Source organism: Anolis carolinensis, chromosome 1 (assembly GCF_035594765.1).
Source record: "Anolis carolinensis isolate JA03-04 chromosome 1, rAnoCar3.1.pri, whole genome shotgun sequence".
Classification (NCBI taxonomy): domain Eukaryota; kingdom Metazoa; phylum Chordata; class Lepidosauria; order Squamata; family Dactyloidae; genus Anolis; species Anolis carolinensis.
In genome coordinates, this window is record NC_085841.1 from 259,522,714 (window position 1) to 259,542,137 (window position 19,424).

Below are 19,424 nucleotides of genomic sequence, written 5' to 3' on the forward strand. Positions count from 1 at the left end.
GGTTTATTTCACATTAATTCAATATTGTACTCTCCCACTGTCTCACGTTGACAGGAGCACTCTTGATTAATTTTCTATTATCTCATCCCACTTTTTCAACTACTTTTGGGATGATCTGCTTTCTTTTTCCTCCTCTCACCATACACCTTTGTTCTCAGCTTATTTCCATTGCTCCAAACTGAGTTCAAAATGCAAACGTACCTGATCGAGGAAGGCACAATTTTGATTCCTCCTCTCTTTTTCCTCCCACTATGTTAAAAACTCGCTTTTGGCTCTTGAATTCAGTTTGCAGCAATTGAAATAAATGAAGAACAAAGGGGGGAAATGGGAAGAAAAGATAAACGTCTGATGTTCTACTAGCAGCTGAGAAAGTGGGTGGAATAATTGGGACTATCCATCCTAGATAGGGATAGTTTTGGAATTTAGCATTTCCTGTATTAAGTCCTTTAAGTCTCATAGAAGCAAAATGGCTAATCTTACAGATGTCTCTTTTGATTTTGGCAACTTTGTCTTGCCATTTCTACAGTAGTCTCCTGTCTGAGAAGATGACAAGGGACAACAGGGCCCTTTCTAACCAACTCTCATTAAATGAGAGAAAGACAAGGATCTGTTTCACAATAAGAGGTTCTCAGCAGGCTTCACAAATGAGAATCTCACAAACTTAGGACCCTTATATACATGCATTACAACCCAGGTTAAACCGGGTTAAAGGGGGGGGGGGGGTGGCTAAACAATGTTTAGCCAAAATGCAAGAGGAATCGGGTTAAAGGCTGGAAAACACATGTCTAAACATTACCCTTTAAACCCGGTTCTTCCTGAGAAACATGCATTTTTCCATGCCTGTGTATCCCTGGAGACATGGAAAACACATGTTTTCCTTCCTTCTCCCCTTCTGGACTCCCTCCCCGGCTCCCATTATCCTCTCAACTTGCCTACTTCCTCATGAAATTTTGGCCTGCCTGGAAGGGGCCTCAGACACTACTGCAGTTAGTCATCAAGAGTTTCCAAAGAATTCTGCTTTCTTCTTTAGTGATGGAGTTGTTACATAGAGCTGGTTCTACCATTAAATTGGGGCAAGAGAGATAGCTGATTTTTGGGTGTCTTCAAAGGACAGCAATACATTATTTGCTTCCTTTGCTGTTTTTGTATTTTTTTACTACTGAACCTTCATCCTTATGTGCCAGATTGATATTTTGTCTTGGGTGGACAGCAGAGAGGAGGTATCACTTGCTTACCTGTTTTGGACTGACCCAGAAAAAAATGTTAAACTGTGTAGACCACATTGTAATAAGCCTTTCTGTTTGTTTGTCAAAAACAAACAAACAAAAAAGCTTGTTAATCAGACTTCTGGTGTTGCTACTTTTGTTGGGAGTTGGGCAGATTTGTGTATTTTTTTTCTTCCAATGAAAATCAGTGACTTCCACATCAAGCATATTGTAAATCTACTTCAGGGTTTCTTCTAGACTTTAAAGGAACCATCCAAATTGCTGAATGCTATTCCTAAAGCAGCTTGAGCACTTTCAATGTCTCATTTAAACTCTGGAACAAAACCCAGAGCAGATTTGTGATGCCTACGAGCATGGAGGTGGCGCAGTGGATTAAACCACTGATCTGCTGAACTTGCTGACCGAAAGGTTGGCATTTCAAATTCGGGGAGGGGGTGAGCTCTCACTGTTATATCGGACACAACTAGACTTAATGTCAGAGGGAAACCTTTACCTTTACCTTATTAGCATGGAAACATTTGGCCACCATTGCCACTCTCTTCGTTTCTACCATTCTGTGCCAAATTCTATCCACATACATAGGCACAGTTTGGGTTAACTACATTGTTGATCCCAACTGATTGAAAATAATGGAATTTATTAGCTAAATTTATTATTTCCATTGATTTAAATGAGTCAGTTCAGATTGAGGTTAACATTAGATTTGATCTTCCATCACCCTCAAATTAGATTATATAGGTAGAAAAACAGCTTCAGAAAGAAAGAAAGAAAGAAAGAAAGAAAGAAAGAAAGAAAGAAAGAAAGAAAGAAAGAAAGAAAGATTGGATGCACAATAGTAGAGGCTAACAAGTAACAGACAATGCTTTTGTTATGACTGACTGTCCCATGTCCATTCTAGGCTTTTATGTTACCTTAGTGGTGTCCCGCTGGTGGGGGCAGTACGAGAGCATCCCATGGCCTGACCGCATTATGAACCTGGTGTCCAGCAGTGTGGATGGGAAGGACGAGTACGGGCGCCTCCTGCGGCGCACACTGATGCGCTACATCAATCTGTTGACTGTGCTCATCCTGCGCTCTGTCAGCACTGCTGTCTTCAAGCGGTTTCCCAGCATAGACCATATTGTAACAGCAGGTACAATACAACAGGGTCATGATGTGCAAAATCCATTGGAAGGTGGTCTAAACTTTTGTGTTGCAAATGAATATAACCATGGTGATTTCAACACCTATACTGGCCCTCTCCTATGTGCTGGCTTTCAATGTGTTGGATTACAATTTCTATCATGCCCAGCCAGTATGGTCAATACAATGGTAAGGCTGAAGGGAGTAGTGCCCCAACATACTAGGAGGATAATAGATTGGAGAACCTGGTGTGTTCCTAAAATACAACAGTACAGCCCATCAGCAGGGTACAGGTGAGGGAGGGGATCAAAACCTGAGACTTATTGATCTCTTAGATCCCCCCCCCTCACCCCCTACCCCCACATGCATGGGAGTTGTGGGTTATATTCTTCAAGCCTATGCTGGATATTTCTTTGGCAGATGATTTCTTCAAACAAGTTCAGGATCTACATCAACCACTTATAATGTATTTGCTCACTTTATAAACATTTCTGAAAGAACTCACAGGCTTTTCTTGGTGTGAGCACTTTTGTAAACATTTGCTTTGAAAGACAGGATAAATAACAAAAGTAGTAAATAAAAGTGCAATCCTTTACATGTATACCCATGATGAAACCCTGTTAAATTCAATAGGTGGGCATATACTGCAGCCCAAACATCATATAAGACTGCAGTTTTAAGAACGACAAGGCAAGATAGATAGGGAGACATCAGACCTATACATACATACCTGGGAGGTATGTATGACAGCTGATTTGAAGGTAAATTTAGAATAACACATTTCATAAGGTTTTCTTAGAAAAGAGATATTGAAAGATGGTCTTGCCAATCCCTTACTCTGAAATATAGCAGGTATTGCCTGGTATGAACAAGGATGGCTCTGCTTGGCTTCCAAGATCAAATGAGATCTGGTTCCCAACCTTTTTGACTCACTGAGCCCTTTTAAAAATAAATGTCTATGACAGAGTCCCTTAGGCCTACTCTATGTCTTACAAGTTAATGGTGTTTAGGAGTAGTGTTACGGGGGGGGGGGGGGGGGTGTGAATAGAAAGTAAGGAAATGTAAAGAGATATCAAATAAATTGTGTAAAGTCTATGCAATGAAACTGTATTTTAAAGACTTTGAATTTATCAGATTATCTCAATTTATTTCTTTTTATTTTATATTCCTGGAGCGGCCGCAAAGCCCCTGGGAAGTGCACAAGTTGGGAACCACTCTTTTAGGGTATGTAACATCACCAAATTAAGTGAGAATTACCCTTGAGTAAACATGTACAACATTGCAGTGGTCCTGTAGGAACTAAAAGAAGAAGACCCCTCCTCTTATAAAAGTCCATGGTATAAAAGGAACAGATTAATAAATACTAGTTGGAAATAATAAAACTTCTATGTAACAAAGGAACAAAGAAAGGAGTTAACAGTACCACCATAGTTTAAACAGCAGCCCTGATTGCCTGAAAAGATGGTGCCAGCCCACCCTGCCACCTGGTGGAGAAACTGCTCACAATTCTAAATGCAGATCATGCAAAACTGAGGCAGAGTTTCATAACCGCCTTTTGAAACATATATACCCTCCTGATGTGTTTGAGGGGGCAACCTGCATACGTAAATCTCCTTTCCTCTGTGCAGTATAAATATTTCCACAGCTGGTAGCTTTGCTGGGGTAATCCAAATACAAATATATGTTGCCCAATGAGTGTTTCTGCACTGGACTCACTGCTTGATAACTCAGTGCAATTTGTAAACCTCACTCAAAGCTAAATCACAATATCACCCTGCCATTCAGTGAGATAATTTTTTTGTCTCTGTAATGAATGGTGTTCTGAGAACATCTCTTCTTTGTATGTTAATGAGTATTCCTTTGCTTGCTTCAATATGTGGCAAATCAGACCTGCTATACCTGTGGGTCCCTCTTGCTCTTTATGCTGGCTGGAGTCTTGGGCATCTACCCCAGTTCTTCATTAATGGCAATATTGTCTCCATTATGTAAAAATATTTTGTCAAAGTCTTTTGTATTTCCCAGCTGTGCTTTGGGCTGCTTTCCACACTCAGGAAGCATCTCCATCTTTTAAAGTTACAGAATGGGTCTTTGACTGTAAAGCTGAAGTGAGCAAAGTGGCTCTTGGTTCTTCCAAGATTGTTTGTGTGTGTGTGTGTTGTGTGTGTGTGTGTGTGTGTGTGTGTGTGTGTGTGTGTGTGTGTGTGTGGCAAAAGCCCATTTTATCTTTAAATAAAATGCTCTAAAATGTCCACGAGGGGGCAAGAGGCACATTTCCACGGCATTTTGCAACCTCCCTGGGTCAATGTAGGTCTCAGCAAGGCTGTTTTTGAAACTCAAAATGAGCAGGAAATGATGAAGACATGCTGAAAATGTCCTCCATGCCTTCAAGAAGGTGTCTGGGGGAGAACATTGATTTTGTTTGCGGGACCAGGTGAAGCCCTTCTAATACATCCCCCTACCCTTCTTGAGTTGACCATCCCTTGTGTATGGACAATCCAAGCAGATGATTGCTTGGACCCTGCAAACATGATACACAAACATGATACATGTGTATCAACAAAAGCAACAAGCAAATTTACCAAAATTTAGATTCCCCCCCCCCCCTTTATGGTGCTTCTTATCATGATTATGGCTCTTGTCTGGTGGCCATTTCTCCTTCTGCTTGCTGCACTTTTCTTTTGCCATTTTTCTTTTTTCTTTGTGTGGGTGTATGATTTTTTTTCTTTTTGTTTTTTGAATGCTGGAATCTTCCATGTGGGCGATAGCCAGGCAGTGTGACAAACAAAAAGCACCAGGTGGCAAAAAAGAGAACTGATGCTATTCTTCGCCACCCAGGCACTAGCAAGTTGGTAATCAAATTTGCAATGGCTATGAAGACAGCCATCTGGAAAAAAATTAGGACATTACCACACCATGATCTAACAGCATGCTTAGGTGTTGCAGTTCCATTCTTGTTGAAACCTGGAACAAAGCCATCTGCAAAGTGCTTGATCAACAAGGGGAAATGGACTTAGATCCTTTGCAAACAATCCGCTTTTCATGTCTCTCATCTGAAGACCAGTTCATACAAACCAGCTAAAAGGGGCTAACGGAGCTGAAAGTTTTGAAGTCAACTGTATGCAAGTTGGAAAAAAAATATTTCCACATCTTGCACACATTTTTGCCAGTGCACATGGTGGAAGTGGACTGCTGGGAACAAGTGTGAGCCTCTGAACATTGGGTCTATAAAAGGCAAGATTGCCTTTTATCAACTTATATGCTAAGCATATCATCTGTAAAGCAGGATTAGACTCAGAGAAAAGAAGCCTAGAAAATTGGAGGAAAGAACACCAACAGGTCTATATACAGATGGAAACATACCATTATCAGAAAATACAAAGATTCAGAATACTTATTGCAGAAAGCCAAAGAAGAAAGTGCAAAGACAGGATTACAGTTAAACATTAAAAAACATGACCACAGGTTATTTACATTATTTTAAAATAGTTGGGAAAGACTTGTTAATACTTCAAGATATTGGCTCATTCATTAATCAGAATACAGAGTGCATTCAAGAAATCTGAAGAAGGCCAGGACTTGGAAGGAAAGCTGTGAATGAACTAGACAAGGTCCTTGGGTGTAAGGATATGTCACTGAATTCTCTCCCCTCTTCTCTTCAACATCTACGTTAGACCCCTTGCTAGCTTGGTTCGGAGTTTCGGCCTAGACTGCTATCAATATGCGGACGACACCCAACTCCTTCTGCGCTTGGAGCCTGGAGCAACGTCAATACCAGAAAATTTCACCTTATGTCTGGAGGCTCTGTCGAACTGGCTACGTGCTAGTAGACTGAAGGTGAACCCGGCGAAGACTGAGATTCTCTGGCATGGCCGTTCAACTGGTCTGACCCACTTGCTATCCACCTTCGATGGTGCTGTCCTATCTCCTTCGCCCACTGTTAAGAGCCTGGGTGTCGTTTTAGATTCGCAGCTGACAATGGAAGCTCAGGTCGCTGCTGCCAGCAAACAGGCCTTTTTCCATCTACGACAAGCGAGGCAACTGGCACCCTATCTATCTGATGAGGCGCTGGCAACAGTCATTCATGCCACGGTCACATCTAGGCTGGACTATTGCAACGCCCTGTATGTTGGGCTTCAGATGTCCACGACCCGAAAGCTCCGTATTGTTCAGAATGCGGCAGCCAGGCTACTCACAAGAACACCCATGAAATGGCACATAACACCAGTGCTGCAGCATCTGCATTGGCTTCCAACTGATTACTGTGGTCTATATAAAATGCTAGTCCTGACTTTTAAAACTCTTTACGGCCAGGGCCCATCGTACCTTAGGGACCGTCTCTCCTTCTCCCATCATCGGAGGTCGCAACGACCATCCCAACGAGACTTACTCTATGTACCGGGTCCTAGAGAAGTGCACTTGGAGAGGACCAGGCGCAGAGCTTTTTCTATTTCTGCCCCTGCCTTATGGAATGCCTTGCCGCCCTATATGAGAGCCATGCGTGAGTTGGGGCCTTTCACCCTAGCACTCAAGACATGGCTCTTTACTAGAGCTTTTAATCTATTTTAATATTTTTTAATCAATATTTGTATGTATGTATTTTTATCCTTTACAATTTTATCTTGTAAATCGCCTAGAGCATCGTGGATGGAGGGCGATTAATAAGTAATTAAATGATGATGATGATGATGATGATGATGATGATGATGATGATGATGATGATGAATACTAAAGTAGGAAAAAACTCAACTTCTTTGAAATGTGGTGCTGGAGAAGACTTCTATGGATACTGTGGACTGCTAAAAAGACAAATAAATGGGGCCCTGCAGGGAATGAAATCTGAGGTCTGTCCAGAAGCTAAGGTGACTAAATTCAGAATGTTTTACTTCAAGCATATCAAAGGAAGGAATGACTCACTAGGAAAGACAATAATACTTGGTAAGAGGAAGACCACATTCCAGGAATCAAGGAAACCATGGCTCCAAGTCTGCAAGGCCTGAACAGGGTGGCTGATGGCTGGTTGACTTGGAAATCTCTCGTTCATAGAGCTGCCATAAGTTGAAATCAACTTGGTGGCATTTAACGAATTCTCTTTGTCTCATACATATACATACATGCACACACATACTTTCTCTACCCATTTCCAAACAAAGCCAGAAAAATCATTTAAAGCAGAAGTAATAGTACATCTGGCACTCAAATTGACCAAAGCAAGAAATTGCTCTATTTTCTTTGCATTATTTGGGGGAAGGGGGGGGGAGAGAGAGAGAGAGAGAGAGAGAGAGAGAGAGAGAGAGAGAGAGCGCTAGGCTGCTGTCCTCCCCACTGTCCTAGAGGTCAAAAACCTTTTTATTTATACATCCTTTTAATATGAAACAGAAAAGTTTATGAAATAGAAAAGTTTCAGAAACTCCAGTTTCTGGAGTGTGCTTTATTTATGTATTAACTTTTGCATGCCTTTTAAATGATTTTATACTATTTAATAGGAAGGTTTTAATTGTTTTAATAATGTTATTGTTAAGCTTTTAAAATTAATTCTTTTTTGGGAGCTACTTTGAGTACCACTCTGGGAGAAAGTCAGTGAAAAAATGACATAAATAATGATATTTTTTATTATTTTTGGTTAATACCAGTAAATGTGCGTGTCTATGTGTCTTCCAGCCAAAACCATGTCTTAGACAAGGCATACTGAATTAAAAAGAAGAATTCTTGTCTTATTAAAATGGCTTTAAAATGCAACTAATCTCGGATTGTTGGAGATATATAGCTGGGATTTATTTTACTTTTGCTTTGCAATAACTTGCAAAAGGCATTGGAACAGGGGTGAGAATCATACATTCCACTGATTAAATTGTAGGTGTTCATTTATGGGTGACCAGAAGCTAGGCCTGGGTATTCATATGAACAGACAACTATTATCATCATTTGTTTCAATGTGCACAGAAAGGTCTTATTTAGATGTACAGTTCCCTTGCATCTTTAACTCAGTTTAAGTTTTGAGGTATTTGCATGGATACGGCATTGTGACATAGTTGTGTCTTATGTTTATGGTTTTCACTTAAAATTTCTGGTGGTAAATGACACCTTGTACATTTATTTTTATGCATCTTAATACTCTGTTCCCTTGTGGTACACTCCTGAAGTCACCAGATCCCATTTGATTTTGGAAGCTAAGCAGGGTCAGATTGGGTGTGAACTGCCAAGGAATACCAAATGCTATAGGTGTAATTCAGAGGAAGGCAATGGCAAGCCATTTCTGAATATTTATGGTATAGTTTTATTGTCTTTGCCTTTGATTGTATCGTTTGATGCTCCACCCTCTGGTGGAAAGGCATTGTAAATAAACATCATTGTCATTATTATTATCTTCTGTACAGGCCTGATGACTCCAGAAGAACACAAGAAGTTTGATAGTGTGAACTCACCCCATAACAAGTTCTGGATTCCCTGCGTGTGGTTCTCAAATCTGGCAGTGAAGGCCCGTAATGATGGCCGGATTCGTGACAGTGTGCTGCTCCAAGGCATCCTAAATGTAAGTTTTGCATTTGTAAGTGGATGTGAAAAATCACTCCTTGATTGGCATACTGTAGGTTAGTCCTAACTAGGCATAACCATTCAATCTATGGTTGAGTGATGAGCCAACATAGGTAATTCCCATTGATTTCAATGGTTTGGCAGGAATGATCACAATTAATCCTCTGCCAACCAACTTTTTCAACTACTTTTAAAATGTCTGAGTTCCCTCAATTTCTTGTATATTCCCCCTTTGTCTTCAGCTTATTTCAGTCACTGAAATCGAAGTCAAATAGTTTGTACTCTATAAAGTCAGCAGAGGAAGAGCAGAAAAGAAGAATCTTGCGTTTCTAGCTCTTCACCATGTCTCCAATTTGAGCTGAAACCTAGGTCTAGAAAATGTTTTAGTCTGTTCTAGCCTTATGTTATTGTCAACTGAAACTTTTTACCAACTGTTAGGATTTCTGGGAGTTGAAGGCCAAAAACATCTGGGACCCCAGGTTGGGAACCACTGCACTAGTATTTGGAGCCTTTCAAGCACAGCCTATTAACATGCAGTAGCTGGTTCTGCAAAATGAAAAAGGGAACATTGTGGTGAATGACTTTTCCTCAAGTAATACCTATTCTTCCTCAATGAAACCAGGAAATGAACACTCTGCGCAGTCAGTGTGGCCGACTCTATGGGTACGATTGGATCAGTATTCCTTTAGTCTATACCCAGGTGAGAAATGGATGTTGGTGCGTAATCTCTTTGATTCCAAGCACAGATAATTGTATTACAGCTTATAACTCAGAAACAACTTGAAGGCACACAACAAGGTAAAGCTTGCATTGAAGAGAAATTTATTTGTGTCAAACATATCTTCCAATATAACCCATAATTTTTGAAAGTCATGAATAAATCTCTAATTTGGCAAACAGAGTTTATTGGAGTTGCAATATAAGCAAAGGGCATTTTCCCACCTACATTTATACTTCCTCAGAAAGATTATAGAGGATTTTTAGGACAAATGTTAAATCGGAAATGACTTGAAAGCACACAACAACAAGGTCACACCTGCATTTCAAAGAAACTAACTTTTGTCAAGCATATCACAACTCTATAATCTTCCAGCATAACCCATCATTTAGGAATCTCATAAATAAAACTCTAGTGTGCCAAACACAGTTTATTGAAGTTGTGGTAGGCACACTTGTAGATTCACGCAAAGGGCATTTTCCCACCTACATTTACAGTTCCTCTGAAAGATTTTAAGAGATTTTAAAGATGAACTCTGCAAGTTCCTTATTTCCCACAAACACAAGATTTTGTTGTCTTTGTGTTCAACAAATGTGACAAATATATTAGATGCTTTAGCCTGAACTCTGAGAATGTGGCTTCGTGGCTGTTGTCATATCAATTGCACAGTATTTAGTGGGATGAATTGAGTTTGTGGGGAAGGCTGTTATCTGTCTTATACACCAGGCATGTCAAATGTTCACTACCGCCCAAACTGCTGCCACAGGAAAGACCTTATGGTGCCCACCTCAACTGCTGTGTTATACAATCCAGCAGTTTAGATTTATTTATTTGTATGCTAGAAGAGGATTCTTGTCCCCATAGATGATTAAAGTTAATGGGAAATTTCTCTGGAAACTTGAGCAGACCAAAGTCCCCTGAAAGATTAAAGTTATGGACACAAAGTTACATACATATGAGCTTGCGTGCAGAAATGTGCACACTCGTGTGCACACACACTGTATCCACATGGCACAATTATAGCAGTTGATGCTATTTTAATTGACATGGCTCCATGTTACACAATTCTGAGATATGTCATTTGTAATTTGTAATTTGCCACAATATTCTCTATTCAACTTCCCTGCACTGCAATGCAAAAGCTCTCTAGTAAAGAGTTGTACTTGTGCCGTCCGCCGGACAATAAAAAAAACTATAAAACTGAAACGTGCCGTCCTTTATCCGGGCGAACTGCAAATCCCTATAAGCTGTCCTATAGATATTGAACGACTGAGTCTGGATAACTTCAAAAAAGGATGTTTATTCATACAAGGTTGTAAACCTGGCACAGATCTTAAAGTTGCAGAAAATGAAACAAATTTCCATAGGTTTTAGTTGCAGAATTATCCCTGGTTCCAGAAGGCAAAAGTGATTATAAAACCACTATACCCTAATCACGCTGCCTATATTAGAAGGAGAAACTCTTTCCTTCCCTATCTTTACAGCAAAGATTAGTTCTAGAAGCGATGGAATAACTCTGCTCCTCTAACTAGATTTCTTATTCCAGATCAGTATAATTCAATACTTATCTAATTTGGATAGGCTTAGATTGGCCTGATTTTGAGGATGATTTGTCCCAGTTAGCCTTGCACAGCTCCAGCACGTTGGAAGACTATAGCCAGAATGAAGCTCCAAAATGGAGACTAGACCCTGGTAAAAAGGGCGGTCCTAAGATGTTGCACTCTTTGACCAATCACTGCAAAGAAAACTGCAGCCAGCTCTTGCAGATTCCAAGCCACTTTTCCTAGGCTTTTGCAGCCAGAGGCTCAAACAAAATGTAAAGGAGGGAAAACAAACAAACGACCAATAGGTAAGGCAAACCATCGTCCTGGGGGACGGAACAGTGCTAGTCCTATCAAGAAATGTGTCTTGCCATAATGAAAGACCTGATGTAGGAGTGTAACCAGCTCTTAGGTTTAATATGAATGAATCATGCAGTAAAGTACTAGAAGAAGGAAGAAAAGAGCCATGGTGGGAGGGGGTTTCACAATGGCATTGGTGGGTAGAGGAGGGTGTATGTAAAGTATTTTTAATAATCTCTTAATGACCTCTGGTCCCTAGATGCAAAAGACATGTAATTGTTCTTGCTGAGGACAAAGGATTGTATCTTGAGTGTAGATGCTAGTGGTTCTACCACTGAAGGAGCACCATTATTATGAGCCATACCCTGTTTCCTCCAAAATAAGGCAGGGTCTTATATTAATTTTTGCTCCAAAAGATGTGTTAAGGCTTGTTGTCAAGGGCAGTCTTATTTTTCCAAACTTTAAATGGACTATATCTAGGTCTTATTTTTTAAATAGGGCTTATATTTTGAGCATCCTCAGAAATCCTGAAAATCATGATAGGTCTTATTTTCTGGGTAGGTCTTATCTGGTGAAACCAGGGTAGTTCATAGCAGTTGTTCATAACATTGTATGGTTTTAGTATCATTACATGATATTTAGTGTTAGCTGCTTTGAGTCTCCTCTAAGGAGGAAAAAGCAGGATAGAAATACCACTACTACTACTACTATTACTACTACTACTACTACTAATAATAATAATAATAATAATAATAATAGGCATCATCCAAAAATACATCATACAGTCCTAGACACTTGGGAAGTGTTCGACTTGTGATTTTATGATACGAAATCCAGCATGTCTATTTTGTTTGCTGTGTCATAATATAATAATAATAATAATAATAATAATAATAACAACAACAACAACAACAACAACAACAACAACAGTTTTGCAGCACTACTACCATCCATAGCAATCTGTGATGTCTTGACAGGCCCAAACTGTGTTTCTATTTCCAAGGTGGTCACAGTAGCTGTTTACAGCTTCTTCCTGGCTTGCTTAATTGGACGGCAATTCCTGGATCCTGAAAAGGGGTATCATGGCCATGAGATGGACCTCTACATACCAGTCTTCACCTTTCTGCAGTTTTTCTTCTATGCAGGCTGGCTAAAGGTCGGTTCAAAGGGAAAATAATGAATGATTCCTGGGAAAGTTCTGCCCCATAGGTCAAAATATCTGAGACTGGTTCATGAATAGGAAAGGGGAAAGTGCTGATTTCTTCCATCACCACCACACTGCAGGTGTTTAATATACTACACAGAAACATGGAAACTAGAGTAGAAACTTAAGAATCTTATCAAAACTTAAACTATTTTAAAGCATATTTGACCTTGGATTGTAAGAGGGAATATTTGGATTATTAAAAAAAACAGCTTGCAGTAATTTGCAGATGGTATTTAAACAGAGTCAAATGTTCATTGATTAAAATTCCCAAAGGTTAGGGCTGGGTGTTTATTCTGACACACAGTTCTTACACCTTGGGGCATCATCTCATTGCTTTCATTTCATAGGTAGCTGAGCAGCTCATCAATCCCTTCGGAGAGGATGATGACGACTTTGAAACCAACTGGCTCATTGACAGGAATCTTCAGGTAAACTGTAGGCTTACTATTTATGAAGTTATTTCCCATTTGAGGCACTTCGGACTAATGGGACAGAAATTCTTGATATAAATTATGTGAAGATGAATAGAGAATACATCAGGACTGAATTCAGGGCTAGTTGGGTCTTAATTGTAACATTAACTCTTGGCAATTCAATGGCCTTCAAGCGGTCAAGGAAAACAGATTTGCAAATAAATGTAATATTAATGGTGAAGCTCAGAAGTTTTTTTTTATTATGATTATAACTCACAAAACATATGGCTGGTAGGGGCATCCCCAGAAAAAATATTTTTGAGACTTTGGCTAATAGTTCTCCCAGAAAAATATGCCCCCTTTTCCCCCCATACTGCCTTTTAAATGGTAGGGCTCATGGTTAACATCAACAATTAAGTACATAACCTTTGCATTTCTTTTGACATTGAGATCATTTTTCATGACTGAAAATTCAGTCTTGAGATCTCCCGTTCTGATTTCCCTCTGATTATTTTCTCCCACTGCCTTTCCCGCATTTTGATCATGTCACCCTTCTCTTTCATGAAGCTCATACTACATCCTAGACTTTCAGAAGTGTGCCATTCCATCCACAGTTTGTCTTCAGACAAACCTAAATAACCTTTAAACCAAGAGGTGACGTGAAAGCCATGTTTAAATATTTGAAAGGATGTAATGTGGAGCAAGCTTGTTTTCTGCTGCTCTAGAGACTCAGATATGGAGCAATGGAGTAAAACTGCAGGAAAAGGGATTCCACCTAAACAATAGAAAGAACCTCCTGATAGTAAGAGTTGTTAGACAGAGGAATTCACTACCTTGGAACTTTGTCACACAATGTTGATAAAGTGTAATTACAGCAAAATAAAAGCACAGTTGGATGGGACATACCATACATTATCATGTCTGCCCTGTATGTAATTAATTGTACTTACATTATTTCTATTGATTGATGGGAAAACTTGTCAATGAACCAAGTATAGCTGTTCTATAGGTTTTTAAACAGAGGTTGGATAAAAGTGCTTTGACTGTATATTTCTTCATGGAAGGGGCTGGACTGGATGGCCCTTTTAATCTCTTCCAATTCTGTGATTTATTTTATTTTATTTACCTTATTTCTGCCCCGCCTTTCTCTACCCCGAAGGGGACTCAAAGTGGCTGACATATGGCAACCATTAGATGCCTTAAAAAACATACAATAGGGATGTAAAATCAAATCAAATTTAAAATTAATACATATTAAACATTTAAAACATTACATTCAAAATTAAAATCACATCATCCAAAAATCATAGTCCAAGGTTGTTCTGTCATCAGTTATCCATAATTCCAAGTCTATTATTGCACTGTACTAATCATCGAAGCCTGATCTCTGAGCCAAGTTTTTACTTTCTTTCTGAAGGCTAGAAGGGAGAGGGCTGATCTAATGTCACTGGGGAGTGAGTTCCATAAATAAGGGGCCACCACTGAGAAGGCCCTGTCTCTCGTCCCCACCAGCCACACTTGCGAAGCAGGCAAGGCCGAGAGCAGGGCCTTCCCAGATGATCTTAATCTCTGAAGTGGCTCATAGGAGGAGATGCGTTCGGACAGGTAAACTGGGCCAGAACTGTTTAGGGCTTTATACGCTAAAGCCAACACTTTGAATTGTGCTCAGCACCCTAGCCAAGTCAGGATTCCCAAGATACGGGCGCAACTGGCACACAAGTTTTAATTATGCAAAAGCTCCCCTGGCCACTGCTGAGACCTGGGGTTCCAGGCTCATTGATGAATCTAGGATCACTCCCAAGCTGCGAACCTGTGTCTTCAGGGGGACTGTAACCCCATCCAGCACAGGCTGTAACCCTATGTCCTGTTCAGCCTTACAACTGATTAGGAGGACTTCTGTCTTGTCTGGTTCAACTTATAATGAGGGAATAGAATTCCTGCTTTTGCTGCCTGGTTGGGACTCCTAAACTGTGAGATACTTGTGGCAAGCCACAAACCATGGTTATCTATATCCTGCTTCATTATCATTAGCTCTCCAGCAAACTCAACCGAAAAACACCCTCCCATCTTCACAATCTCTTAGTCTCACCTCACAACCTCTGAGGATGCCTGCCATAGATGTGGGCGAAACGTCAGGAGATAATACTTCTAGAACATGGCCATACAGCCCGGAAAACATACAACAACCCTGTGATCCCGGCCATGAAAGCCTTTGACAACACAATCTCTTAGTTTTTCAAATCCCAACTCTCTCCAAATTACAAGTATTAGAAAGGGATGTTTTCTCAGAAATGGGTGAAATAAGTAACATGCAAAGACATTCCCAGAACCACAGTGTCTGACATAATCTGTGCCATTCTGTCTCTTGGCAGGTCTCCCTCATGGCTGTGGATGAAATGCACCAGGATTTGCCCAACCTGCAGAAGGATCCATACTGGAATGAGTCAGATCCACAGCCACCCTATACAGCAGCAACAGCAGACTATAAGCGGCCATCTTTCCTTGGCTCAACCTTTGACATCAGGCAAGTGTAGTTGTCTCGGACATATGTAGATCCTCTTGCTTCCCTGTCCAAGCACTGGGAATATGCTTGATATAGGCGCTTGTCTGTGAGCATTCATGACACAATAAATGTGATGCTCCTCGTAGTTTCAAAAGAGGCTTTAAAAAGTATATATTATTTGAGAAAACAAGTGGAACAGTCAATAAAACACTGCTGTTTGGGGTGTTTCTCTTTGTTGTTTCAGCCAGATAGCAGTGCCTTCTTCCCAGATGCTGCATTACAAGCATACTTTCATATATAAAAACACATAGAATTTCATGAGAATAATCAGCCCTTACTAAGATGTTTTAGATTTTTTTCTCCCATAATATTTTTAATTGATTTGATTTTTTATTATGGATTAAATATGTTGGATAGGTTGTTGTGAGTCTTCTGGGCTATATGGCCATGTTCCGGAAGCATTCTCTCCTGACATTTCACCCACTTCTATGGCAGGCATCCTCAGAGGTGGAGAGGTCAGACTTCTCAACTCTGAGGATGCCTGCCATAGATGTGGGTGAAACGTCAGGAGAGAATGCTTCTCGAACATGGCCATACAACCCGGAAGACTCACAATAACCCAGTGATTCCAGCCATCAAAGCCTTCGACAACACATATATTGAATGGGTCCTTAAAAAGTGGACAATAGTCCACTAAACTCTTTGGGTTTGGAGATGGGTGTTTTAATAATAATAATAATAATAATAATAATAATACTTCATTTATACCCCGCCACCATCTCCCCAACGGGGACTCGGGGCGGCTAACATGGGGCCATGCCCAGAGCAATACAATATAATAAAATATAAAAACAACATATCATAGCACCAATTAAAAAATACAATACATGATAATAGGCATTACATCAAGAAATCAAAAAACAATAAAACAAGGGCAGGCCGCGTGAACACAAAGATAAAACCTGGAGTGAGAGGGACAGAGGGGTACTCCACTGCGGGCAGGGACATATGGAAGTGGGGTAATCTAGAGGACAGATGTTTGGGGTGGGAGTAACACAGAAATATATAACAGAAATTACTCACCGAAGGCACAGCGGAAGAGCCATGTTTTCAAGTCTTTCCTAAAAGCTAACAGCGTGGGAGCTTGCCTAATTTCAGTAGGTAGTGAGTTCCACAATCGGGGGGCCATAGCAGAAAAGGCCCTCTCCCTTGTACTCACCAGGCGGGCCTGGGATAAAGACAGTGGTGATAAAAGGGCCTCCCCAGATGATCGTAAAGATCGGGCAGGTTTTTGCTGCCTATCTGCAATGTATACTTCAGCAAACCTTGGAGCATAGAGATAATGTGATTTATTTATTTACCCTATCTATACCCCGCCTTTCTCAACCCTGAAGGGGACTCAAGGCAGCTTCACATATAGACAACTATTCAATGCCTTAAAACAGCATACAGTTAAAATAGACATTTGAATTAGGAACTAAAATTAAGGCACATTAATATATTCAAAAACATTACATTCACTGTTAAAAATCACGCCATCCACAATCATAATCCATGGCCATTCCAGTAGTCATTGCACATAATCTGTATTTATTATTGCACTACAGTTATTCTCTGAAGGCTTGATCCCAAAGCCACATTTTCACTTTCCTTCTGAAGGCCAGGAAGGAGGGGGCCGATCTAATGTCACTGGGAAGGGAGTTCCACAGCCCAGAGGCCACCACTGAAAAAAGGAGCCCCCAGTGGCGTAATGGGGTAAAGCCTTGTAACCTGAAGGTTGGGTTGCTGACCTGAAGGCTGCCAGGTTCGAATCCCACCCGGGGAGAGTGCGGATGAGCTCCCTCTATCAGCTCCAGCTCCATGTGGGGACATGAGAGAAGCCTCCCACAAGGATGGTAAAAAACATCAAAAAACCTCCGGGCATCCCCTGGGCAACGTCCTTGCAGATGGCCAATTCTCTCACACCAGAAGCAACTCAGGTTGCTCCTGACACACACACACACACAAAACCCACTGAAAAGGCCCTGTCTCTCATCCCCAACAGTCATGTCTGCGAGAGCAGGGCCTCCCCAGAGAAGCTTAATGTCTGAGCTGGTTTATAGAGACATTCAGACAGGTAAGCTAGGCTGGAACCGTTTAGGGCAGAGGTCCCCAAACTACGGCCCGGGGGCCACATGTGGCCCATCAAAGCCATTTATTCGGCCCCCACAGCAGCAGCTCCCTCCTCCTCTACCGAGGAAGGAAGGCGTGTGCAGTGAGAAAAAGGAGGGAAAGGCACACACCTTTCCCTCTTCCCTCATCCTGCTCGCACCTTTCCCGCTGCCACTGAGGAAGGTGCAAACTGGGTGAGGGAGGAGGGAAAGGTGCATGCTTAAATAAGCTTTGCTTATTTATAATGGTATTTTAATTATTATTTTATTAATTATTAATTATTATGGGGTGCTTTGCTTGTGCTTTTGGTGCACAAAGGCAGAAGAGGGTTGGACTAAATGACCCAAGGGGTCTCTTCCAACCCTCTTTATATTTTTTATAGTTATGATTATTTGTATTATTATGATTATTAACATTGAGGCTATATTTGTTCCCATTTTGTTTTTTACTTCAAAATAAGATATGTGCAATGTGCATAGGAATTTGTTCTTAGTTTTTTTAAAACTATAGCCTGGCCCTCCAACGGTCTGAGGGACTGTAAACTGGCCCCCTGTTTAAAAAGTTTGGGGACCCCTGGTTTAGGGCTTTATAGGCTAAAGCCAGCACTTTGAATTGTGCTCGAAAGCAGACTGGCAGCCAGTGGAGCTGACGTAATAGGGGGATTGTGTGCCACTCCTGTTAGCAACCTGGCTGCTGCCCATTGGACCACTTGTAGCTTCCAAACAGTCTTCAAAGGCAACCCCATGTAGAGCGCGTTGCAGTAGTCTATTTGGGATGTAACTAGAGCATGGACTACCATGGCCTATCTAGTACTCTGAGTGTCCATTTAGGACTCAGGAAGACTAAAGTTTGAGTCAATATTCAGCCACAAATGTCTTCCGAATAAATCTTGCTAAGAAAATGTTGTGATAGTCATCATAAATGGGAAATGACTTAAAGGCATATAACATCACAACAACAGAACTTTGGAGTTCCCTGACACCAACCATTTATGTGTGTGTGTGATGACATTTTGATTATATAACAACCCTAAGATGATGATTTTTGTTATTAACATATAGAATTTAGAGCTTAGAAAAGAGCCATTTTAGAATGTAACTCCCTGAAGCTGACCATGTTGGTTGGGGTTTTGAAGGGTTGTAGCCCAAAGAAAGTAACTTTTCCAGTCTCTGACAGCATGGACAACATTCTTCCAAAGCTCATTTCCTTCTTTGTGGATTACCCTTTTACCAAAACATTTTGTTTGGCTGTTTAGACACACACTGAAACTTTTTCCGACTTTATGAATTACAAGCTTAGTCATCCAAACAAACCTCATATAACTAAATTGTATATGGTGAGTTGCCAAGCCCCCTCCTTCACTTTGGGCTTACAGCACCTCACCTTGTTGTCTGCGGGCAGTAAAGGGATGAGTACTGCTCAAAGTTATGAAGGCGTTGACCTGCAAACAAGCTGTTATTATACACACCTATCTGATCACGCCTGAAAGCTCTGAATAAAGAAGATGGTGTTCTGTGCCTTAAGACAGAGTTTGTAATATTTTTCATGGAGCTCAACTCTTCTTGATGCAGAATTTCAGCGTGTGTAGATATTTCAGTGAAGGCTTGTGGAGTGTAGTAACTGCCATGTTTGCATCACTTATGAAAGTTCCTGTTCAATCTCAGGTAGAAACAAAATGTTTTAGAGACAGCCTAGTGTATTAGTTTGTGTTG

At 40.7% G+C, this 19,424-nt stretch overlaps 1 protein-coding gene across 1 annotated transcript in view; it reads left to right on the forward strand.

Annotated features, from left to right (window-relative positions):
- best1 (bestrophin 1) overlaps nt 1-19,424 on the forward strand; it is a 37,605-nt gene that overhangs the window by 14,831 nt on the left and 3,350 nt on the right. The window contains exons 4-9 of the mRNA XM_003224143.4: nt 2,125-2,358; nt 8,723-8,877; nt 9,502-9,579; nt 12,442-12,594; nt 12,993-13,073; nt 15,431-15,582. Of these exons, the coding sequence (XP_003224191.1) occupies nt 2,125-2,358; nt 8,723-8,877; nt 9,502-9,579; nt 12,442-12,594; nt 12,993-13,073; nt 15,431-15,582 (853 nt within the window). The remainder of the gene's footprint in view (nt 1-2,124; nt 2,359-8,722; nt 8,878-9,501; nt 9,580-12,441; nt 12,595-12,992; nt 13,074-15,430; nt 15,583-19,424) is intronic.